This window comes from Dama dama, chromosome 1 (assembly GCF_033118175.1).
Source record: "Dama dama isolate Ldn47 chromosome 1, ASM3311817v1, whole genome shotgun sequence".
Classification (NCBI taxonomy): domain Eukaryota; kingdom Metazoa; phylum Chordata; class Mammalia; order Artiodactyla; family Cervidae; genus Dama; species Dama dama.
In genome coordinates, this window is record NC_083681.1 from 83,617,254 (window position 1) to 83,642,781 (window position 25,528).

Sequence of the window (25,528 nt, forward strand, 5' to 3'; positions counted from 1 at the left end):
CGCAACAGAGAAAAGACGGCGCGGCAGTGAAGACCCAGCACAGCCAAAAATAAAGTAAGTAAATGAATAAACATTTTTTAAAAGTTAAAAAAAAAAGGCTTCCCTGGTGTCTCGGATGGTAAAGAATCCGCCTGCAATGCGGAAACCTGGGTTCGATCCCTGGGTTGGGAAGATCCCCTGGTGGAGGGCGTGGCAACCCACCTCAGTATTCTTGCCGGGAGAATCTCCATGGACAGAGGAGCTTGGAGGGCTACAGTCCCTGGGGGTCACAAAGAGCTGGACACGGCTGAGCAACTAAGCGTAGCACTAGATTCAGACGCCCTTTCTCCCCCACAACCCACCTGCTCTTCACTACAATGGTGATAATACCAACACTTACAAGAATGTGCTATACGGATTATCTCATTTAATTCTCACAACAGCCCTATGTTGGGCTTCCCCGGTGGCTCAGATGGTAAAGAATCCGCCTGCAATACAGGAGACCTGGTTTAGATCCCTGGGTTGGGAAGATCCCCTGGAGAAGGGAATGGCTACCCACTCCAGTATTCTGGCCTGGAGAATTCCATGGACAGAGGAGCCTGAAAGGCTATAGTCCATGGGGTTGCAAAGAGTCGGACATGACTGAGAGACTTTCACACACGCGTGCACGCACACACACACACACACAAACATGGAAAGCAAAATTCCATATGGGATTTTATATTGCTTTAATTGCATTTGCATAGCTTAAACCAGGAAGACTCTGACTTGACTTCATCTTACCTGTCTTTTTGAAAGCTAAAATTACACTCTGTGAAAGTGGCAACTACATCTGGTCCAATACCTTTATGTACTGATTTTTACGCTAGAAAGAAATATGGCTAAACAGTAGTGAGACAATTAGTCAACTACAAGTGGGAAACTCCTTCTGAAAGAGGGCGGCAGCCTGGTTGCCGCAGGTTTTGGAGACAGACAGGCAGAGTCTGTGTCCTTTCCCATCCCTTGGTATGTGCCCTTGAACCATTTAAGGGCACATAACTTTCTGTTATGAAACTTTCTGTCCCCCATTTTCAGTATGGTAGAAATGTTAAAAGAATCAATGTGAATACATGTCAAAACAAAACACCTTCCACAGTGCCAGGAACATCGTGGGTATTTCATCGTTTAGTTCCTTCCTAGCTCATGAACATAGGCACTTGGTACACCACCTATTTATCTTGTGTTGACCCTCTGTTTACAAAGTGGACAAGAAAGCAAGTCTTCCAGATTAACTGGATCCTTCACCAGGAAGACAGAAGAAGATGCTCTAGAATTCTAGGACTCTGTGACTCAATGACTGTGATTCTGTGGTTCTAGTGCTGAGTAATCGCTAAGGGCTCATTGCCGAGGACTCCTTGTGTGACTGATGGCAGACCATGATTTTGGCTGCAATGTTTATTCACCCATTTTTTTTCATAGAGTTTTGCCATTGAATCATGGAATCATCATCTGAGGTCAAAAGATCAACCCACGTCATCAATGTACAAGCAAATGAAACTGTATTGACTGCACTTCCCTATGGACCTCATAGTTCTCTGCTGGAATTCCTGAAGGGAGAGCCAAAAGTCTTGGGGGTAAGTCCTCTCCCACTCATGGGTCTTCCTGGAAAGGAGACCATAAGTTATTTCTCCAAGTATGTTTGCAGAGATGCTTTTTCAGAAAAGACATTGATACCTCCAGTTTTCCCTCATCTGTCATCTAAAATGCACCCTTCTTTTTATACTCTTTTTAAAAAGAGATATTCTGTGTATTTGTTCATTTTCGTTGCCATTTGGCTGCCTTGGGTCTTAGTGTTGGCAGGCGGATCTCTGTTGTGGCGCACGGACTCTTTAGTCATGGCTCGTGGGCTCGGTAGTTGTGGCCTGTGGGCTTCGTTGCTCCTCGGCATGTGGGATCTCCACTCCCTGACCAGGGACTGGACCTGCGTCCCCTGCATTGCAAGGCAGATTCTTAGCCACTGAACTACCAGAGCAGTCCCTGCAGCCTTCTAAGTCACGAGCGTGTACATATAATTGGATATTCAGTAGAGGAGCCAACACGTAGCCTACAAGACCATTTCCCTACATCTCACAAAGTATTTATTTATTTTTAACTGAAAGATAATTGCTTTACAATATTGTGCCAGCCTCTGCCATACATCCTACAATGCAGAAGACCTGGGTTTGATCCCTGGGTTGGGAAGATCCCCCTGGAGAAGGGAAAGGCTCCCCACTCCAGTATTCTGGCCTGGAGAATTCCATGGGGCGTGTATAGTCTATGGGGTTGGAAAGAGTCGGACACAACTGCACGACTTTCACTTTCACTGCCGTACATCAACACAAATCAGCCGTATGTGCACATATGTCCCCTCCCTCCTGAAGCCCCCTCCCACCTCCTAACCCCTCCCACTCCTCTAGGTTGTCGCAAACCGTCCCTATGTTTTGATCAACAAGGGAAATAAAGTTCTGTTTAGAAACATGCAGGGTTTGCTCATGTCTCAGAAATGCTTCTGAGGGCTTCTTTAACTCTGAGAAATAGAACGTTCAACTGTCACGAATAAAACCACTAATGCCGAGGAAATCCCTGGCCTGTTTCAGGAGGACCCAGTGATCATCTTTGAATCCCAGCAAGGGGGATGGAGGAAACTCGTGCCACTTTTCTAAATATCTCATTAAAGAAGCGACCTTGGGCTGTGGGAGCACCTCTCTTGGAGCTAAAAGCCTTTAGAGGTGAAGTTAAACATCACCTTTGTGTTGTTACAGGCACTGGGAGCTCTTTGAAAACCACCCTCAAAGCTCATAGGGAACTGCAGTGTTGACACGCACATACACAATCTGTCATAAATAGACTAGAGTAAATCTGTGTGCACAGCCTCCATCCTCAGTACAAGAATCCGAACACTACGGGGACAGTTGTGACCCAGGCCACAGAGGTGTGGCCTGGGGGAACCCAGACGCCAGAAGGGAAGCCGGAGACACTCGGCGCTGAGGAAAGCCCCGGGCCCCCAGGACCACCTCGCTCCCCTCTCCCTAACCCTAACGGGCTGAGGCCCATGGGGTCACTCTCGGCTCTGGACAGGCCTTCGCATCAAGAGGTGGGACATAACCTCACCCCAACCTCTCTGCTCCAGCTCAGGGAACTTCATAAACTTTCAGAGCGCTGGACTGAGGCTATAATTCTCAAATCAGAAAGAAAAGAAAGTGAAAGTGAAGTCGCTCGGTCATGTCCGACTGTTTGCGACCCCATGGATTATATAGCCCATCAGGCTCCTCCGTCCATGGGATTTTCCAGGCAAGAGTACTGGATTGGTTGCCATATTTCTCAAAGACTATATTTAATGTGGAAAATGTGTGTGTGTGTGTTGGGGTGAGGATGGTAACAGGAGGCTGGTTCTACAGAAGGGGAGAGAGCGTCAGGGTGAGTAGTTTGGAATCGGCGTCCCCGAGAAGCTTGCCGCCTAGGGCAGGGGTCCGCAGCAGCCCATGGTCTGCGAGGGACGGCCAGCAGAGCAGGCGGTGAGGCCCGGGCGGGCGGGCGAGGCTTCACCTGTGTTTCCAGCAGCCCCACTGCTCGGCATCACCTGTCAGATCAGAGTGCGAAGGCGGCTGCGGACCGCGCCTGTGAGGGACCGAGGTTTCGCGCCTCTTTGGAGAAGCATCCCCAAACCGTCCTCCCCAGCCCTCCCGTCTGTGGAAGAGCTGTCTTCCATGAAACCGGTCCCTGGTGCCGAAAAGGCGGGGGGCCGCAGGTCCAGAGGGAGAGCGAGACGCATGCTCAAACCTGTGAGATGCAAGACGGCCTGATAACCCCAGAGACGGTCAGCAGGAAGGGTGAGCATGAAGGATTCAGACACGGACACCGGTGAGCGAGGGCAGGAAGGCCGCTGGGCCTCCTGAAAACCTGAGTGGTCGGTAAACAGGAGGCGAAGGCACGCAGGCAGGGGGGGACATTCTAGGGGCGATGCCTAAGCGCCTGGGAGGCTCCAGAGAGGCCAGGCCGCGTGGCCTCACCGGCCCATTCTTCTCTTCACAGGCTGCCCAGGTCCTGCTTGCCCTGATCACTGCCGGCATCGGAGTTATATTTGCGTTCAATTACTTCAGCTTCGCCCAAAGATTCCCCCTGGTTTTCTTGACAGGATATCCATTTTGGGGAGCATTTATTGTGAGTATTGTTAGGAGCTTTGGAGGAATTACCATAAAGACTGGTTTGAATTGACTCTGGTCCTGAGATAATGAATCCCATGCAGGTGGTCCCCAAGGAGGCCACCCCTTGATAGGGGTGATAGACCCTTGATAGACCACCCCAAGATAGTGAATCCCCTCCATGGCAAGAGAAGTGATTCCATTCAGGTCACTGCAATACCACCATCCTCATGGCGATAGCTGCTCATAGGTGTGCAATGTTGAAAAGTTTCCCGGCCCTCCTGTATATAGTAAGTCATTTGCTCCTTACTGCCAATCCAGGAGGTTAGATGGGTATATATCCTACTTTTCCCTTTGTAAATAAGAAAATGGAATTTGGGAGTAGGTAGTAAATTTAAACCTATCTGGCTAGCACTCACAATCACAGCCTCTCAAAGCTTAAGGAGAATTTTAATACATTATTATGTTTCAACTGCTTCATTATGCCCAGAGATAGTTTTATGAATGTCATTCATCCAATCAATAAAAGAATCATAAATATAATTCCTAGCGCAGAGCTATATCTGTTCAATCCCCACAGCCTTGGTTCCTAATCTTATGCCATCATATTTAAGGGTAGACTCATTAGAGCTTCCGCCATCAAAACCTACAGTCCCAAGAGGGCAAGAATGCTGTCTGTTATCATTGTTGTTACATTCTCAGACCTCAGAATCATGCTTGCTGCATAGCAGGCGTGAATGAATGAATCGCTCAGTGCACAGATGGATAAAATAATGAAGAAATGAGACAACTGTCTCTATTAAAACCCTGTTCTCTTTTGATAAGCATAAATATTCCACACCTTTTCTGAGACACCTACTAGTACTGCTAGTTTTTGTTTCCCAAATGCCAATAACATAAGACGGAACGTGATTTTCAAAGTGCGCATACAGAAAACCAGACGGACCGACTCCTCACTCCCCCCGTCACGAGAGGACATTCCCGTAGGATACTGTGTGATTGGCATGCGCGAATGACAGTGAGGGTCTGGCACATTACTTTTTAAAGCTCCACTCTTCACTGAAAAGATATTTACTGAGTACCCATACTACATCTGCAGGAGGGCCCTAGGTGCTCAGGGCACAGGTAGACTAGGCCCTCTTTGAGAGAAGTGATGAACTGCTCTTAGAAATAGACAGGGTTCGGCATCTAATAGGCAGGTTATAAATGAAAAAGTGAAAGTAACTCCACAGGTATGTTATTACACTTGTGCTATGCACACGGAGGAGTTCCAGGTATCAGGTGAAGATTTAATGGAAAACTCACCTGTGCTGGGAGGTCAGGGAAGTGCTTTGCACACGGGTGTTCACTGCGTAAAGTAGAAAGAAAGCTCACTCTCGGCAACAGTGAAACATGAGCTGAGGCCTTGATGTGGGGAAGAGCAGCAGGAAGAAGACCAATGAGTCTGTTGCAGTGGCATAAAATGAGGCCAAAAATGTAGACTGGAGCCAGGTCATGCCAACCCTTGTGGCCATAAAAAGAATGTGGAGCTTTAATACTAGAGCAAGGTTGGTAAGATCTGAAGACTTGTTATCTCTAAAATATTATGTCCCCTGAGTGGGTAATGAGCCCAAGGATGCTAAGAGCAGATCTGGGAGAATCAGAGTGGGGGAGGCTGCAAGATTCCAGGAATGGAGAGGTGGTACCTTGAACTCTCTAGAGGGCAGCAGCAAAGATGAAGGTGGACAGCTTCGAGAATAACCTGGAAGTAGAACGAGCCTGATGGTGACCCAAGGTGGGAGGTGAAGCTGAAGGAGGTATCAGAGGTAACATTCTGATCCTACCTGTCTTCTCAAGGTCCTTGACTCCAAGGCCCAATATCCCCAAAGTGGAAAACCAATTCCCATCACAGAAGTTCTCATTATTGGAACATTAAAAAAACTATGGACCCCACCTTGGGGGACAGGGGTCTCATTTTTCCTGTGTGGTACTAAGCTCTCTGGGCTTCCCGGGAGCTCAGTGGTTAAGAATCCACCTGCAATGTGGAAGTTGTCGTTCAGCTGCCTAGCCGTGTCCGACTCTTTGTGACCCTGTGGACTGCAGCATGCCAGGTCCCCCTGTCCCTCACTATCTCCTGCAGTTTTCCCAAGTTCAAATCCATTGCATCGGTGATGCCATCCAGCCATCTCATCCTCTGATGCCCTCTTCTCCAAGAGATGTGTCTCCAGTCCCTGGGTTGGGAAGAGCCCCTGGAGAAGGAAATGCAACCCACCCAATATTCTGGACTGGAGAGTCCCATGGAGAGAGGAGCCTGGCAGGCTACAGTCCATGGGGTTGCAAAGAGTCGGACACGACTGAGCGACTAAACAACAGCTAGGCTCTTTGCTTCATATAAATGAGTGGGTCAGATAACACTAGATTCCAGGCCCCGTACTTACTCCGAGCAGACAGAGTTGCCTTCACTATTCCAGGCCCAGCGCCCAAGACTGTGTTTCTTTTGGAGCCCAGCGGGGTGGTACCTTTTGGGCCTTAAAGCAGCGCCTGCCTCACCCACCTGACGCTGGCAAAGAGCCCTTGTTGATGCCGAGCACGGCCAGCACAGGATTTCCTCTTAAGTCAGCGCCCACTGTCCTTCCCTGATGGGAGAGACCAGATACGGAAGGGTCTGGGAGGGTCACAGACGTGTCGGTTACGGTGTACTCTCCAAGGGAAGTCATGCTGTAGGGCAGTCAAACACACCATCACCTGTTAACCTCTCTCTTTTCTCCCTAACAGTTTACTATTACAGGGTACCTCACAGGCGCCAACAGTAATGACAAGTGCATGGTAAGTCACTTTGTCACTTCTGTGCGGTTTAAAACTGTCTACTTCTTTTAGACCATCTTTGGGTGGAAAGCTTTGGGTAACAAAGGACCTTCCAGGAAAATCTTTGCCCGTCAAATGTGCAGCTCAGGTCACTGCTATTTGGCAGTCAGCATGAGCCCCACAGCCTTCCACTGGGTGCCATTGCCTCGGTCAAATCAACCAAAGGAGTTGCTTATGAAAGACCATTTTTACATTCCTCTAACTGAACAGTGCTTAACTGGGAGTAAGTTTGTGCCTCCCCCAGCTCTGCCCCCAGAGGTATTAGACAAAGCCTGAAGACACTATTTTTTTTCCCTGGCTGCCAAGCGCAGCATGCAGGATCTTAGTTCCTGACCAGGGATGGAACCCACGCCCCCTGCAGTGGAAGAGCGGAGGCTTAGCCACTGGACCACCGGGGAAGCCCCACGCTGAAGACATTTTTGCTTGTCACAACGGGGGGTGGTGGGGGTGAGGAGTACTGTTGTTATCTAGTGGGTAGAGACCAGGGATGTTTCTAAACATTTTAAAATATGAACGATAGTAAAAGAAAACAAAAAACTGTATCCAAATATTTATTGTGTCAAGGTGTATAAACCCTACTGTAACCCATGTCAATCCCAGGATCCCAGTTATCACCCCTCACCCCAACAACAGGCTCCCCAGGTGGTGCAGGGGATGTGGGTTAGAGCGCTGGCTCGGGAAGATCCCCTGGAGGAGGAAATGGCAACCTGCTCCAGTATTCTTGCCTGGAGAATCCCATGGACAGAGGAGCCTCGCAGGCAGTCCATGGGGTCACAAAAGAGTCAGACATAACTGAGTGACTGAGCGCGTGCGCGTACACACACACACACCCCAGCAACGACAGAGTCTTCTCTTTGGGGTCTGTCCAAGGTCTGCAGGGAACAGTCTGGCGCTGATGCCGGATTACTCCAGGGCTGAATCCAGGCCACCACTCATTGCTGTGTCAAATTTGAAGGATTATTTTGAAGATTTAATAAAATACCACATATAAGACAAAATGATAGTTAAATGTTTACACGCCCTTCTAACCAGTCTGATTTTTTTAAGGCCCTGGAGAAGTAGGCGTTCTCTCAAAGCCATTTTGACTCTTTCTTTATGTCCTCTGCCAATATCCTCCAGAGATAGCAACAAACCACAGGGGAGTTCTAGGGGGGACCAAGGCCTCCGTCTCCCTCTGCCCGTGGAAATACACACGGACGATGCAGAGGAAGCCTCAGCTGTCTTTCTTCTCTGCACTGCCTTCCTTTTGGAGCTGAGGAATATACCAAGGATAAGGCAGACCTACCCACGGCTCACAGAGATGGAGGCAGATCGTTACATCACGGGGACAGCAGTGCTAACCTGGGCAGTGTGGGATCTGGCTCCATCAGAGCTCTTTCTCCGAATTCAAAATCATGTGATCCCTGAATCCTACTCATCTGTGACGTGGGGACTAACGGGGGTTTGCCTACATCGTGAAACTGTCACGAGGATGAGAGGAGACCAAGGCTGTGTACCCTCTCTGTAAACTGTAAAGCAGAATACACCTGAGGGGTTGTTGAGTCAGAGATGTTAGTCCATGAAACGTCTCTGGGAGCCAAAACAGAGCCTTGAAGGGACCAAAAGACTAAGGACTGAACGAGATGGTGTATCCATGCACCCCTGGGTATTTTCTGCCAAAATCCCTGTTGGCAGAAAAAGATCTGTGTTTGGGGCAAACATTAAAATCATAGGTGTACTTCCAAGTTACATCACAGAGTCACAAGTCCTCCTGGATAGGACAGGGTGTGTAAATGTATAAATGTACCACTGCACTTCCCACCCCAACAGACGTAACACAATCAAGTATAGTAATCATCCACGGAAATGAGATATGAGACTTTTCTTTGTTTTTCTTTTAAAAGAGGAATATCCATGCTGGGGGTGGTAATGAATGACACCTCTCTTCCTTCAAAGGAACTCAAGAGTTATATAACTAAACAAAATGAAATTTTTAAAAAGGTAGGAAGTAAAAGGAATAGGAAATTGGTGGGGCTATCTGAACTTTTAATAGCTTGCAGGTTCGAAAAGTGAGAGCAAAAGGAAGGAAACCATTAAATCTCAGTCCAGATTCATTGCCATCTGTAGATACGTTATTGATTTGGTTGCTTATGGTTTGACTCCTCTAGGGGGTGATGTAAGCCACAGGAAGGCAGGACCTCATCTTTTGTGTTTACCTTTGTGTCTCAAGGGCTTAATGCAGCACCTGACATGTAGCTGACCCACATGAAATATTTGTTAAAAAAACAAGCAGATATGCCCTAAAGTTAGGTGACACCACTCTCACTTGTAAAAGCAGAAATGGAAATTATAAGAGATTTGTTGATGTGTATAGGGTCCTAGTTTGCTAGAACTGAAAAATCAGTTCTAATTACAAGGCCAATATTCTCTCTAACACACAATTTTGCTTATAGATTATGAAAGATGACACATTAGGACAAAAAGAACATTTTCTTTAGCATTAACCACAGAGCACCCCAGGGGCTTCCTAGATGGCACAGTGGTGAAGAATCCACCTGCCACTGCAGGAGACACAGAGATGCAGATTCAATCCCTGGGTCGGGAAGATGCCCTGGAGTAGGAAATAGCAACCCATTCCAGTAACCTTGCCTGGAAAAATCCCATGGACAGAGGAGTCTGGTGGGCTACAGTCCACGGGGTTGCAAAGAGTCGGACCCAGCTGAATATGCACACAACTGCAGCTCGCCCCTGCTAACCGGATCGCTTCCTTAGCTCCCCAGCTTATTCTAAAACTTGGTCTGGCTTATAACTCTGATGAATTCAGGATAGTGATGGAGCGGTTCCTCCCTGAGGGGTATCTGGAAAAATAAAAGCACAAAGAAATTTCTTCAAAGTGTTTATTTATTTTGTTGTTATTTTTTAAACTATTTTCCAGGGACAAGGTGTCATGAGCCTGAATCTCATCAGTTCCGTGGTCGCGGTGGCTGGAATCTTTCTCACCATCATCAGCTACAGATACCAACACAGATACTGCCAGGGGCCTTCCCTTGAAGGAATATGTGTGATAAGTAGAGTCCTTTACAATGTAAGCAGCCTCATTCTGGGCAACGAACCTGTATCGTCTTGTGTGGACAATGTTCATGATGCATTGACCCATTAATTTTGACTCCTCTAGTCGAGGCTGCCTCAGCATTTGAGCTCACTGTTGAGAAGAGCCAGTGTGACTGAACGGCCATGAAGTCTGGATTTGACTTCTGGTTTTGTCACTTGTATCTACTTCCCTCGGGGCTCAGATGGGAAAGCGTCTGTCTACAATGCAGGAGACCTGGGTTCGATCCCTGGGTCGGGAAGATCCCCTGGAGAAGGAAATGGCAACCCACTCCAGTACTCTTGCCTAGAAAATCCCAAGGACGGAGGAGCCTGGGGCAGGCTACTGTCCATGGGGCCGCAAAGAGTCGGACACGACTGAGCGACTTCACTTTTCTTTCTTTCTTTCCTTTGTCACTTAAAAGCTTGCAACCCTAGCCTAGTATTTTGTCTTCTCTGAGCCTCCATTTTCCTCATTTGAAAAATGAAGACAGTAAGACTGCCCACCTCACTGGTGTGCTGTGACAATTACTTACACTGGAGCGTGACGAGGCATGGTGTAAGGGGCCAATAGGTTTTAGCTCTTCCTATTGGTATTGATGGGGGTTGGATTCAATTCTACCTTATCAGTCTTAAGGAGTAGAATGATCTAAAAAGTTTGCTCAGTTAATGCTAAATATAGTTGGAGAAGGTGTCTAAGACACTTAATAAAGTGTTTTTTAATAATTTTAGAACATAAATCATTATATATAGAGTTTTACTCATTACAAGAGATGAACCGTATCTTTACCAGAAAATATAGGGGTTATTTTAAGTATTAATCTGATAAGTATTCAATGACATTATTTTTATGCATGTCAGCAATTCCAAAAGGCCTTTCTTTCTACGCTCTAAGCAAATCCTGGGCTTTCATTCAATCCCAATCAATCGAATATTGAAGGCTTTTGTCCTTGAATGTTAATGAGATTTGACTTGGGTGGATAGAAGTGAAGTGGGATCATGGGAAATTATCTCCCTCAATAAAGAAGGAAAACAGCTATCAGTTACTGAATATGAGGTCTTGTTTAATCCTCATGATTACCCATTAAAGTGAGCCTAGTATACTCTGATATGTTCTGAAACAAATTACAGAATTAGACTCATAAAAGGTTACTAAGGAAAGTCAGAAAACAATGTAAGAGACAAAATCCTAATTGGACCAAAAACGTGATGCTCCATTATTAGCCTTATCCCTTTTCCTAGTAGACAAGAGGCCACCACTGTACATTACGTTAGTATATACCAGGAAGAAATTGTCTTCTGAGGTTAAATCCCCAGATGAACAGAACTCTGTTTCTGCCCGGCACAGATGTGCATCAGAGCATTAGTTAGCTCCTGCATTCAGAATCCAGGAGACTCTGTTCCAAGACCTCCTATGTATATCACTTCACACTTCCTTGTTGAACACGACCCAAATGTCAAAAACAAACTAAAAATATCCAGGAACAGTGGGCTTTACACATCTCCTGGACTGACTTCTGCCCCAAACACCAATCCACTGTCTACACTGCAGCTAAAGTCGTCACTTAAAAATGCACACCTGGACAGAATTACTCAATGGCTTCCTGTTAAACAACAGAATTTAGACCCAAATCTTAAAAGGTTTATAAGACTCTAACACATCTATCTGGCCTAACTTTCTAGCATTATTCCAGGCCATCATCCTCGCTGCATGCTCCCCCCGCCATCTTCTAGAATTCTTTAAGGGGTCTAGACCACTTTTTCTTTCTTCAAATGTTCCCCAGCCCAGCACCTATCTTTTCCCACCACCCGCTGAACTCCTCCTCATTCTGTAATCTCAAACCTCATGTCTTTAAGAGGGTGCTTCCTGATCACACCTTTGCCCATTCCAGGGCAGGTCTCCCATTATATCAATAGTAGTACCTAGCTCCCATGTTTTTTCATAGCACTTATAATAATTTAGTGAGGCAAATAATTGCCTAATTATTTGTCACTGTCTGCCTCCCTTACAATGACGGAAGTTCCACAAAGACCAAGGTCAGACCATCTTGTTCACCAGCTGAAGCTGGTAAATTCACAGTGAAAGTCACTCAGTTGTGTCCAACTCTTTGCAACCCCATGGACTATACAGTCCATGGAATTCTCCAGGCCAGAATACTGGAGTTGGTGGCCTTTCTGCTGTATATGTTGTGGTTTTCTCAAAAAAGTAAATAAATAAATAAAAGGAGAATATTCAAACTTTTGGCTGTGTTGCAGGGAAATAAAAATTTAGACAGACTCTTGTCCAGGGTTAAGTGTAACAGTAGACCCAACCGCAGCCATCTCTTCTTGTTTCCAAAGGCTAAACTTTTTGGACACCATGCTATTCCTTGCTACTTCTCCCTACTTTAAGGTAACTAAACATCACCTTAAAGCAGAGTGTGCAAAATGGCAATCTATAGGCTACGCCAAACCCAAAGTATGTTCCATGTGGTTCACAGAAGTGAACACATAACTGGAAAGTTTCACACTAACAGTGTGCATATACAACTGCCTTAGGGATGAGAAGACTGCGAGGCATCAAGGTCCCCACATTCCCACATGGCAACTATTGCCTGGACCTGAGTGACGGATACTAAGGGATATACCTCTCCTCCCCTTTCTCCCCTCCTGTTTCACCCATTTGAGATGCTGTCCGGTGCCTCTATAGGCACTGGAGTTCACTATCCCTGCTTATCAGAAAGACACACGCAGGATGAAAACCGTTCAATCACTGATGGCTCCAGACACATCTAAAACATGGGCTTTCCCATGCTTGGTCATACTGTGTAACTGGTCCTTGGTTTATATCTTTAAAATGACTTTAATTCCAAATGCCGTATATTTATCTCCATTATTTACAGGGAATTTTGTCGGTCTTACTGATCATCAGCATAGCAGAGCTCAGCATTGCTGTGACGATCGCCTCCTTTAGAAGCAACTGCTGGGTAAATTCAAACGAGGTGCGTTCAGTGATGTTTGTGAGTATGGATTCCTACTGGGACATGTCAAGGTGACCTCTAGCCTGTTAAGTGAGCAGAGCTGTAGTCTCCGGTGCTGAATTACAATTTCTAAGTTTAGGAAGATCAAGGAGGGACAGACTTAAAAGTGACGGCTCACTCCGCACGTGGAGACACACCATGTTGCTTTTTACGCCTCTATCTGCCATCCATAGTCTCCCTGTTCAGACTTAACTCCATACCTCCCTGTCGAAGTAAATGAAAAACAAGACTAAATGGGGATTCATATTATTGTAACATGGGGAGCTGATACCTGGGCCATAAAGCTCTGTGAAACAACCCCCTCAACAGAGAGGAAGAAAGCTATTTAAGTGATACCAATAGTATTCATAATAATCACTATAGCTTACATTTATTGAATGTTCACTATGTTAGTTATTGTTATAATCACCTAACACAACTTAATCTTAATTAAATTATTAAAGCATCTTTATTTTACATATGAAATAAACTAATAATCTAATTGAGGACTCCTCATATGTGATGAGGCACTTTTGCTGTTTAAAAGATTCTCTTTGTCTTTCAACAGATTAGTTAAAATTTGCCTTGGTGTGTGTCCCTTTGAATTTATCCTGTTTGAAGTTCATTGAGCTTCTTAGATTTGTAGATGAATATTTTTCACCAGATTTAGTAAATTTTCAGTCATTATTTCTCTGAATGTTATTTTTGGCTCTTTCCCCTTTTCTTCTGAGATCTCAGCGATACATGTGTTGGTCTGCTTGCTCATAGCTCACAGGTCCCAAAGGCTCTGTTCACTTCTCTTAACCATTGCTTCTTTCTGTCCCTCAGACCCAATAATTTCAATTGTCCTGTCTTCAAGTTCATTGATTATTTCTCCTGACTGCTCAGATCAACTTCTGAACCCCTCTGGTGTGCATTTTTATTAAGTTTCTCAGCTCTAGAAAGTATTTTGGTTCTGTTTTGTAATTTGTATCTTATTTATATCTTCATTTTGTTCATATATCATTTTGCTATGTTTGCACATGATTTCCTTCAGCTCTTCTAGCGTCTTTAACAGAGTTGTTTTAAAGTGTTTGTCTAGTATATCTGAAGTCTGGACTTCCTCAGGTACAGTTTCTGCTCATTTATTTTGTTGGCTCAGTCAGTAAGGAGTCTGTCCACCTGCAATGCAGGAGACCGGGTTTGATCCCTGGGTTGGGAAGATCCCCTGCAGAAGGAGCTGGCACCCCACTCCAGTATTCTTGCCTGAGAATCCCATGGGCAGAGGAGCTTGGCAGGCTACAGTCCCCAGGGTTGCAAGTCAGACAAGACTTAGTGACTAAACAACCACCACCCCTGAATAAACCATATTTTTCTGTTTCTTTGTAGACCTTGAGGTTTATTTTGTTGAAAACTGGACACCCGAATCTTATAATGTATGAACCCTTGGAATCAGACTCTCCCTTTTCCTCTGGGTTTTCTCAGGGAGAGGGCTTGTTTGCTTTTATTGTTGTAGAGCATCTCTGTGCCAGAGAATAGCCTGAGGTTGAAAGCTTAAGAGCGTCTTAGGACTTTTCTCAGCATGTGTCTTTTCCTGGGTCTGTATGGTGGGCTTCTACATTCTCACATATACATAATTGTTTCTGAACATCAAATCAAAACAAAAATAGTTGAAGACAGGGGTAACTTCCCTCAAAGCTGCCTCAGCCTATATGGACTGAAATAATGGCATCCAGCCTCTGCACTTGCACCTCAGTGATGAGAAGCACTGATCTACAATTAAAACACGGAAACCGGGTATTTGGGAGACAAGGTCCTTATTGCCCATCCCGACTCCAGCAGGTCACACCAGGAACATGGGTGGTCATCGCCCAGTTTCCCACCAGGGGCTGGGAGTGAGAGATAAGTGGTCGCTGCTGTTCTGAAGGCTGAAACTGGCTGACATAACTTGCCAGTTTAGCAGCCAAGAGGTCCTTTGGAAGCTGCAAGTGTTCAGACTCCAGAATTTCAAAACAGTTACTTCAGTTTCTGCCAGTATGATTATTGTGTAGATGAACAGACAGATTCCAGGGGTTTCCTATTCTGCCTTCTTCCCTGTGATTTCTCTAGAGTAATTCTTAAAATCAAGTAGGGTACATCTTCTTTGTTGTTTTTCAAAATACTTTTCGGCTGTTCTAGGTGTTCAAGATTTCCATATATGTTTTAGAAACTATCAGTTCCAACAAAAATCTTCCTGGGATTTTGATTGGAGCTCTATTGAACCTATAAATGATCTGGAGAAAATTGCTTACTCATAATATTCAGTCTTCTTATCAATGTCTATGATATGTTTACATTTTCTTATATCTCCTTTCATTTCTCTGAGCAATAGTTTGTAGTTTTCAGTGTATAAGTCTTCTGCATATTTTGTTAAATTCACCCCTAAGTATTTCATGTTTTTTCTTGCTATTGTACATGGCATTTAAAAATTTTACTTGCCAGATGTCCATTCCTAGAAAGAGAAATGGAGTTATTTTTATATATTGGTATGTTATGACCTTATAAAACTTATTAACTCTAGTAGCTTGTTTATTGATTTCCTAGAATTTTCTAGATAGACATTTTTTTTCCAGTAAATACACTTTTATTTACAAATTTGTTCCTTATTTTCCTTGACTTACTGAACTGTGTAGAGCCTCCTGGACATTTTTTTTTTTTTTTTGAATGCTGAGTATACCCAACCTTTCCTTGTTTCCAATCTTAGGGTAAAAAAATGTAATAGTTTATCCTTAAATATGATATTACCCTATAGGGTTTTCATGGACTAAATTTATCCTAGTTTGCAGAGAATCTTTTATTATAAATAAGTATAAATGTAAAGTTTCAACTCACATGTAACATTTTTATTATATTATCTGAGCCCAAATACCTGGTGCATTGCTCTTTTCTTGATACAAGTACAGAAGATTATAAAACTCTGTGGGACACTCTAGGAGCAATATTAAAACAAGTTGCTCACACTGAATAACTATCCAATTTAATTCTACGAACAGAGCTTTGTAATTGCACAGCAATATGCAAGCTGCAATAGAAGATGTAAATATATTATATAATATGCACCCTGATCTCAAGAAGAGGAAAAAGAAGTGAACTCTTAATATTTACTGTGCCCACCACTGTGCCCACCATGTTACCTAAAAGCATTATTTCTTACAGTCTTCAGTTGCAACCACTCTGAAGTAAGGTATAACTGAAGTGGTTCTTACAAGGAAGCATAGGTTAGAGTGGTTAAATAGGAAAGCACGGGACCTGTAATTCTACTTCAGTGTATGAATCCAAGTTCACAAGTTAACAGCTCTTGACACTGGTTGGATCACTTAATAGCTCTCGGAAACTGACTCTTTTAAGTCATAAAACAAGGATAATAACCTCATACAGATGTCATAACAACTAGCTGACATGACTTTGGAGCCTTGCTTAGCACCTGGTAAACTTACTAAAATCGTAGCACTTAAATAAAGTGAGATAAGCTATAACTCATGGCTCCAAACTGCTCTCTTAACAAATGAATGAATTATAACAAAATGGAGCTTTGGGAATAAGTAAAAATTCAGACATCTCCCTTAAAGTACCAGTTATCTTCACATAAATGCCCTCCAACAAGGATGACATATAGCTGTGGAAACAAATTAGAACAGTGGGGAATGCTAATGTGAGAATGTGGACAGTCACAATCTGAGCCTGTCATCCATCCACTGGGTCACCACAATTAGGTCACTTAATCACTTAGAGGTCCAGCTGCTTCATCACGTAAACCTGTAGTCTCTTCTGACTCTGTTTAGTTCCGTGCAGTCGCTCAGTCATGTCTGACTCTTTGCAACCCCATGGACTGCAGCATGCCAGGCCTCCCTGTCCATCACCAACTCCCGGAGTCCACCCAAACCGATGTCCATTGTGTCGGTGATGCCTTCCAGCCATCTCATCCTCTGTCGTCCCCTTCTCCTCCTGCTCCCAATCCCTCCCAGCATCAGGGTCTTTTCCAATGAGTTAGCTCTTCACATCAGGTGACCAAAGTATTGGAGTTTCAGCTTCAACATCAGTCCTCCCAGTGAACACCCAGGACTGGTCTCCTTTAGGATGGACTGGTTGGATCTCCTTGCAGTCCAAGGGACTCTCAAGAGTCTTCTCCAACACCACAGTTCAAAAGCATCAATTCTTCGGCACCTAGCTTTCTTCTCAGTCCAACTCTCACATCCATACATGACCACTGGAAAAACCATAGCCTTGACCAGATGGACCTTTGTTGGCAAAGTAATGTCTCTGCTTTTTAATATGCTGTCTAGGTTGGTCATAACTTTCCTTCCAAGGAGTAAGCGTCTTTTAATATCATGGCTGCAGTCACCATCTGCAGTGATTTTGGAGCCCAGAAAAATAAAGTCAGCCACTATTTCCAGTGTTTCCCCATCTATTTCCCATGAAGTGATGGGACCAGATGCCATGATCTTAGTTTTCTAAATGTTAAGCGTTAAGCCAACTTTTTCACTCTCCTCTTTCACTTTCATCAAGAGGCTCTTTAGTTCTTCTTCACTTTCTGCCATAAGGGTGGTGTCATCTGCCATAAGGGAGGTTATTGATATTTCTCCCGGCAATCTTGATTCCAGCTTGTGCTTCTTCCAGCCCAGCATTTCTCATGATGTGCTCTGCATATAAGTAAGCAGGGTGACAACATACAGCCTTGACGTACTCCTTTTCCTATTTGGAACCAGTCTGTTGTTCTATGTCCAGTTCTAACTGTTGCTTCCTGACCTGCATACAGGTTTCTCAAGAGGCAGGTCAGGTGGTCTGGTATTCCCATCTCTTTCAGAATTTTCCACAGTTTTTTTGTGATCCACACCGTCAAAGGCTTTGGCATAGTCAATAAAGCAGAAATAGGTGTTTTTCTGGAACTCTCTTGCTTTTTCGATGATCCGGCAGTTGCTGGCAATTTGATCTCTGGTTCCTCTGCCTTTTCTAAAACCAGCTTGAACATCTGGAAGTTCACTAGGCTTCTATTTAAAAAACAAACAAACAAACAAAAACAAACAAAGAAAACAGACTGGGTGACTCAAACAGCAGAATTTTATTTCTTGGAGGTCTGAAGGCTGGTAAGTCCAAGATCAAGGCTCCAGCAGGTTCAGAGTCCAGTAAGAGCCCATTCCCTGGTTTATGTCTTCTCACTGTGTCTTCATATGGCAGAAGGAGCCAGTGGGCCTCTGAAGTCTCTGTTATAAGATCATTAACCCCATTCATGACAGCATGGTTCTCATGATATAATTTATCACCCAAAGGCCACACCTCCAAATATAATCACATTGGAGATTAATGAAAATTAATTAATTTCCATCCTTCAGTTCAGTTGCTCAGCTGTGTCTGACACTTTGTGACCCCATGGACTGCAGCACTCCAGGCTTCCCTGTCCATCACCAACTCCCAGAGCTTACTCAAACTCATAGTCAGTGATGCCATCCAGCCATCTCATCCTCTGTTGTCCCCTTCTCCTCCTACCTTCAACCCTCCCCAGCATCAGAGGCTTTTCAAATGAGTCAGTTCTTCGCATCAGGTGGCCAAAGTATTGGAGTTTCAGCTTCAACATCAGTATTTCCAATGAATATTCGGGACTGATTTCCTTTAGAATGGGCTGTTAGGATCTCCTTACAGTCCAAGGGACTCTCAAGAGTCTTCTCCAACACCACAGTTCAAAAGCATCAATTCTTCGGTGCTCAGGTTTCTTGGTAGTTCAACTATCCATACATGACTACTGGAAAAGCCATAGCTTTGACTAGACGGACCTCTGTTGGCAAAGTACTGTCTCTGCTTTTTAATATGCTCTCTAGGTTGGTCATAACTTTTCTTCCAAAGAGCAAGCGTCTTTTAATTTCATCGCTGCAGTCACCATCTGCAGTGATTTTGGAGCCCAAGAAAATAAAGTCTCTCACTGTTTCCACTGTTTCCCCATCTGTCATTAATTTCTATCGCTGCTGCCTCCAAAATTCATGTCCTTCTCATATGAAAAATACATCCTTTCTATCCTAGTAGCCCCCAAAAGTTCTTTCTTGTTACAGCATCAACTTTAAAGTCTAAGTCCAAAGTCTCAGCTAAAACATCATCTAAATTAAATACAGGTGAGAGTTAAGATATGGCTTAACCTGAGGCAAATTCCCTCTAGCTGGGAACCTATGAAACCAAACAGTTTATGAAACCAAGCTTCCAAAATACAGCAAAGGAATGGGCATGGGATACACATTCCCATTCCTAAAGGGAGAAATGGGAAAGAAGGACAGATAGGTCTCAAGGAAATCTCAAACCTGACACTGCAAACAAAACGACTTAAACCTTAAGGCGAAAGAAAGATCCTCCTGGGCTTGATGCTCTGTCTCCCAAGCTCACTGGGAGGACCTCAGCCCCACAGCTGAGCAGGAAGACCCCGTGGCCACTTCCCCCTGGGCGCTGTGGCTCGCTTGGGCTGGGGCCCCATGCCTGTGGCTGCCGGCTTGGGGTCCTGCGCCCGTGGCTCTGTGTTTTGAAACCGAGGGGGCGGTAGCCACGTCCCTGTGGGTCTGCTGGGCACAGTGCCTGCAGCAGCTCTCAGTCTTGGCCCCATCTCAAGGCACGAGGTGAGGGCCTCTCGACTCTGCCTGAACCTGCGAGTTGGTCCATCCTTTGGAAACGTTCGTCAGGGACCCTTGCGCTCAGAGTCTGTGGTGGGAGTAGTAGCCCTGGTGATCTCGGATGACTTTGGGGGTCATTCTTCCTTTGTCTTGGAGAATCGCTTCTGGCTACTGGTGAGAAGGCTGATCCACAGTACTTTGCTTATCAAATCAGTCGCTTAGTCTACTCTCTTGTTTTTGGCTGGCTGGCTGGGTCTTTGTTGCAGCTCATGGGCTTCTTTAGCTGCGGTGCGTGGGCTCTCTAGATGTGCCGTGTGGGCTTCAGAGCACACAGGCTCAGCTGCTCTGTGGCATGCAGGATCTTAGTTCCCTGACCGGGGATCAAACCTGTGTCCTCGGTATTGGAAAGTGGGTTCTTAACCACTGGACCACAAGGGAAGTCCCCACTTGATCTGCCCTTAAATGTTCTCATTTTCTTGCAATACAGATGGACTGAGAATTTTCCAAACCACAGAGTTCCACTTCCTTTTGGCTTAACAATTCCATCTTTAAATCATTTTTCTCTTCTCACATTTTACTATAAGTCATGAGTAGAAGCCAAGCCTCACCTCCAACACTTCACCTAGAAGTTCAGTTCAGTTCAGTTCAGTTGCTCAGTTGTGTCCGACTCTTTGCGACCCCATGAATCGCAGCACGCCAGGCCTCCCTGTCCATCACCAACTTCCGGAGCTTACTCAAACTCATGCCCATCGAGTTGGTGATGCCATCCAGCCATCTCATCCTCTGTCGTCCCCTTCTCCTCCTGCTCCCAATCCCTCCCAGCATCAGGGTCTTTCCCATGAGTCAGCTCTTCGCATCAGGTTGCCAAAGTATTGGAGTTTCAGCTTCAGCATCAGTCCTTCCAATGAACACCCAGGACTTGTCTCCTTCAGGATGGACTGGTTGGATCTCCTTGCAGTCCAAGGGACTCTCAAGAGTCTTCTCCAACACCACAGTTCAAAAGCATCAATTTTTTGGCACTCAACTTTCTTCTCAGTCCAACTCTCACATCCATACATGACCACTGGAAAAACCATAGCCTTGACCAGATGGACCTTTGTTGGCAAAGTAATGTCTCTACTTTTTAATATGCTATCTAGGTTGGCCATAACTTTCCTTCCAAGGAGTAAGCATCTTTTAATTTCATGGTGCAGTCACCATCCACAGTGATTTTGGAGCCCCCAAAAATAAAGTCTGACACTGTTTCTACTGTCTCCCCATCTATTTCCCATGAGGTGATGGGACCAGATGCCATGATCTTAGTTTTCTGAATGTTGAGCTTTAAACCAACTTTTTCACTCTCCTCTTTCACTTTCATCAAGAGGCTCTTTAGTTCCTCTTCACTCTCTGCCATAAGGGTGGTGTCATCCACATATCTGAGGTTATTGATATTTCTCCTGGAAATCTTGATTCCAGTTTGTGCTTCCTCCTGCCCAGTGTTTCTCATGATGTACTCTGCATAGAAGTTAAATAAGCAAGGTGACAACATACAGCCTTGATGTACTCCTCTTCCTATTTGGAACCAGTCTGTTGTTCCATGTCCAGTTCTAACTGTTAAACTTCATTGCTTGCAAGTTCTATCTCCCACAGAATACTAGAATGTACACACAGTTCAGCCAAGTTCTTAGCCACTTTATACCAAGATCACCACCTCCTGGTTTCCAATAACATTTTCCTCATTTCTGTCTGAGACCTCATCAGAATGACCTTTATCATCCATATTTCCACCCACACTTCATTCAGGATTACTAAGGTGTTCTCTGAGACTGAAGTTTGCTCCCCAGCTCTCTTTTTTTTCTTTCTGGGCTGTCACTGGAATTGCCCCTAATGGTTCATTCACAATAATATAAGCCTTTTCTAGCATGCCCCTCAAAGCTTTTCCCACTTCTGCTCATTACCTGGTTCCAAATCTGCTTCTGCGTCTTTGGGTATTGGTTACAACAGCAATCCCACTTGTTGGTAACAGACTTTGTCCTAGTCCAGCTGGGATGCTGTGGTGAAGGTGTGTGTGCACACACGTGTGCTCCGCATTCGTTCCATGTCCAACTGTGATTCTATGGACTGCAGCCCACCAGGCTCCTCTGTCCATGGAACTTTCCAGGCAAGAATTCTGGACCAGGCTGCCATTTGCTCCTCCAGGGGTTCTTCCCAACCCAGGGATCAAACCTGCATCTTGTGCGGCTCCTGATTGGGCAGGTGGATTCCTTACCACTGAGCCACTTGGGAAGCCCCATACGAAAGACTGGGTAGCTTAAATGACAAAAATGTATTTCTCACAGTTCTGGGAGCTGGGAAGACCAAGATCAGGGTGCTAGCAGATTCTGGGTCTAGTGAGGACCCACTGCTTGGTTCACAGATGGCAGTCTTCTCACGGAAGAAAGGACAAATCACAGGGCTCTTGGGCGTCCCTTTTATAAGGGCACAAATCTCATTTATGAGGGCTTCACAGTCATGGTCTAACCACCTGCCACAGATTCTAACTTGCAACACCACACACTGGAAATGAGGTTTCAGTGTCCGGTTCTGAAAGGACGCATTTGGCCCACAGGACCTACGCACCATCTAGCAACATCTCACTGCTCACCCCCTGCCATCACACTTGCTACACCCCTGCCTTATGTTTTCATATTCACTCTTCCCTCTCCCTGGACTTTGGTTCCTTTCTTCCTTCATCTTACCTTTACACCCAAGGAATTTCTGTTCATCCATCAGGACACAGACCATATATCTCTTCTTCAGTGAATTCTTTGCTGGCTCTCTCAGAATTAGGTCCTCCTCTACATTCTCATGAAGCACACAGTACCTAGTTCTATAATAGCATTTGACAAACTGTATTGTTATCCATTTATATCTTGACCTATCTATAATTCTGAGCACAGTTATAGGGAAAAACCCACTTTGACTATGTTTGATCTCAAGCATCCAGTTCATCTATAGTAGGTGATAAGTAAATCATTATAAACCTGAATACATGAATATTGAGTAGATAATTTAAAATATCTTAGGAAGTGAAAGTGTTAGTTGCTCAGTCCCACTTCTTTGCGGCCTCATGTATTGTAGCCCACCAGGCTCCTCTGTCCATGAGATTCTCCAGGCAAGAACACTCGATTGGGTTGCCATGTCCTTCTCCAAGGGATCGAACCCTGGTCTCCTTCACCACAGGCAGATTCTTTACCATCTGAGCCAAATCCTAAGTATGGGAAGACTATTCCAGACAATCTCAATAAACTCTTCAACAGATGAGACAATAGAGGCTGAAGACTTGTCCATAAAAAAAAAAAAAAAAAAACAGTGAGTTGGGACTTCCCTGGTGGTCCAGTGGTTAAGCTTCATTTCAGGAGGCATGAGTTCTATCCCTGGTCGGGGAACTAAGATCCCATACAGGCTGTGTGGCATGGCCAAAAAATAAATTAAAAAAAGGTAAATATAAATAAAACTAATGAGCTGATGGTAAAAGCAGTCCTGGGTTTGTCTTCTGATTCCTAGTGTAGATTTTACTTCCTATCTACTATCTTAAGGCAGAGAGAAAAAATAATTTGGGACTACAAGAAGAAAATAATGTCAAAGATGATTCTGTTCTATTGTTTCCCTTACCCTTTGGTTTTATAGATTGTGTTTTTCTTGCCTTCGGATGTTACTCAAGAGAGTGAACTATCTGTTCCTGATGAAAATGCTGTCATACAATTTGAGCTACAAGAAGAGTCTACAAGTGATGACTCAACGACAAACATAAAACCTGTTTTCTTTGGAGGCTATTCATTCTTCAAGTTAAGAGTCACAAAAAATCAGTTTACCTTCCAACATGCAGGCAGGAGAGGCAGCAATAGTTTCAACACATCTTCTCTGTTTATGGCAGATGAACAACAGAAATACATCCCTCAAACTTTAAGCCTTTATGGGGAAGAAGTGGAGGTGAAACATTTGCCTCCCGTCCTAGAGAAAAAGCCCTCAGAAACCATGGTGAATTCTGAACCACTGAATGATGAAGACCTACGAGCTGCTATCACACAATCCCCAGAAGAGAAAACTCCATTGTTGCAGGACCAAGCCTCCAAACCCCAACTTTCTCCATCTTATTCTGTAAAAAGTGTCCATGATTTACCACCCCAAGACTTGCCATCCCAAGCTTCGAGAGCTGAAACTTCGCCAGAACAAGACTTGCTCTCTGAAGCGTCAACATCTCATGTCACAGAGTCCCATGGAACTACATCCCAAGACAAGCAATCCCAGGGGATACCACCACAAAATACACAGTCCCATGACATGCTATCTGACTACCTACCGTCCCCAGACATGCCTGCCCAAGACCTCCCTTTCCAAAGACAAGCCCTGCCATTACAAGCCATACCATTTGGAGCCACCTCATTCCTGTCTGTGCGGTCCTCTGATATGCAACACCTAGATCAACAGTCTCTGGATTTTCAACTACAGAATGTCCAATCTCAAGAACAGAGAGCTGTGCATTTATTATATCAAGACATTAAATCGGAAGTCATGTTAATGACCGAAGAATGGAAACCTGAGGAGGGACTTCAGAGCAGGAGACCATCAAAGCAGCATTCCCAACTACAGCAAAGCAAAGGCTGTCCATGTGCAAAACAGAAGCCCCTTGACATGGACACTCAAGACCAACCGTCTCCAAGGAGGAGCTCCCTAGACAAGCACATCAAAAGCTGGCTGTCTCCAAAAAAGCAGTATCTAGATAAGGAAATTCAAGTTAGTCAAACCATACTGCAACTCCCAGATCAGCAAGCTGAGAACCTGCGAATCCAAGAGGAGAAACCCCCAAGACAGCTATACCAAGATATGCAAATCCAGGAATACCATGACTGGCAGTCTCCAGACAGGAAAGTCCAAACCTGGCAATCTTTAGGCCAACAATCCCAAGAATGGAGAACTCAAGACTGGAAAAGTAGAGAATGGGAAAAACGAGAACGGCAACTTGAAATGCAGCATTCCCAAAATTGGGACTTCCAGACCTGGCAAACCCGAGATCTACAAGTGAAAGAATCCCGAAAGCAGAGATCTCTATTCCAAGAAACCCAGACTCTGTATGCCACTATTCCATCTGACCCAGATGAACAATCCCAAGATGTTCTACAAGACAGTCAGCACCAAGATAAAGACCAACAAGACCTTCAATCCACAGGAATCCAAAAAGAAGTTATGGAAACAGATGCTGTGCAAACAAGGGACATCAAATCAGAGGATCTGAGTTGTGGAAAAAGCCAGACTCCAAGTGACGTGCAATCAGAAGATGCGAAGTCAGATTTTAACTGTTTCTCCTACCAAAGCTCAGTACAGGAACTTCAGTCCACAGGAAGTCAAAAACAAGATGTGGAAACAGATGCTGTGCAAACAAGGGACATCAAATCAGAGGATATGAGTTGCAGAATAAGTCAAAGCCCAACTGACCTGCAATCAGAAGACATAAAACCAGATTCTAACTGTTCTTCCTACCAAAGCTCAGTACAAGACACATATCATGCTTATATGTCTGATAAAAATTCAGGACAAGATGTGAAACAAGACACATCAAGTTGCTCAGCTGTAAGCAAAGGAGACCCGCCTTTAGCTTCTGCCTCCTGTGACTCAAAAGAAAGACAGCAATCTGAAGACTCGGGCTAATGTGCAGACTCTCCCACACACTGCACCACTCCTAGTTTTGGAACCAAATTAGGGAAAAACAATCTTCAACCTATGTTCTCAGGTGTGGTTACTACCTTATTTACTCACCAGAAAACAAAGGGCATGCAAAACACTCAAAGGATGTGTCCTTAATTATAATAAAATGACAACAAATATTAATACTATATCAGAACTTTCTGGGGGTGAA

At 44.7% G+C, this 25,528-nt stretch overlaps 1 protein-coding gene across 1 annotated transcript; it reads left to right on the forward strand.

The window, feature by feature from the left end:
* The first annotated feature begins 1,454 nt into the window (after positions 1-1,454).
* MS4A14 (membrane spanning 4-domains A14) lies at positions 1,455-25,320 on the forward strand. The gene is made up of 5 exons (XM_061122003.1): positions 1,455-1,592; positions 4,030-4,158; positions 6,894-6,944; positions 9,898-10,047; positions 23,302-25,320. The coding sequence occupies exons 1-5, from the start codon at positions 1,455-1,457 to the stop codon at positions 25,318-25,320; spliced, it is 2,487 nt and encodes an 828-aa protein (XP_060977986.1).
* Positions 25,321-25,528: the final 208 nt, after the last annotated feature.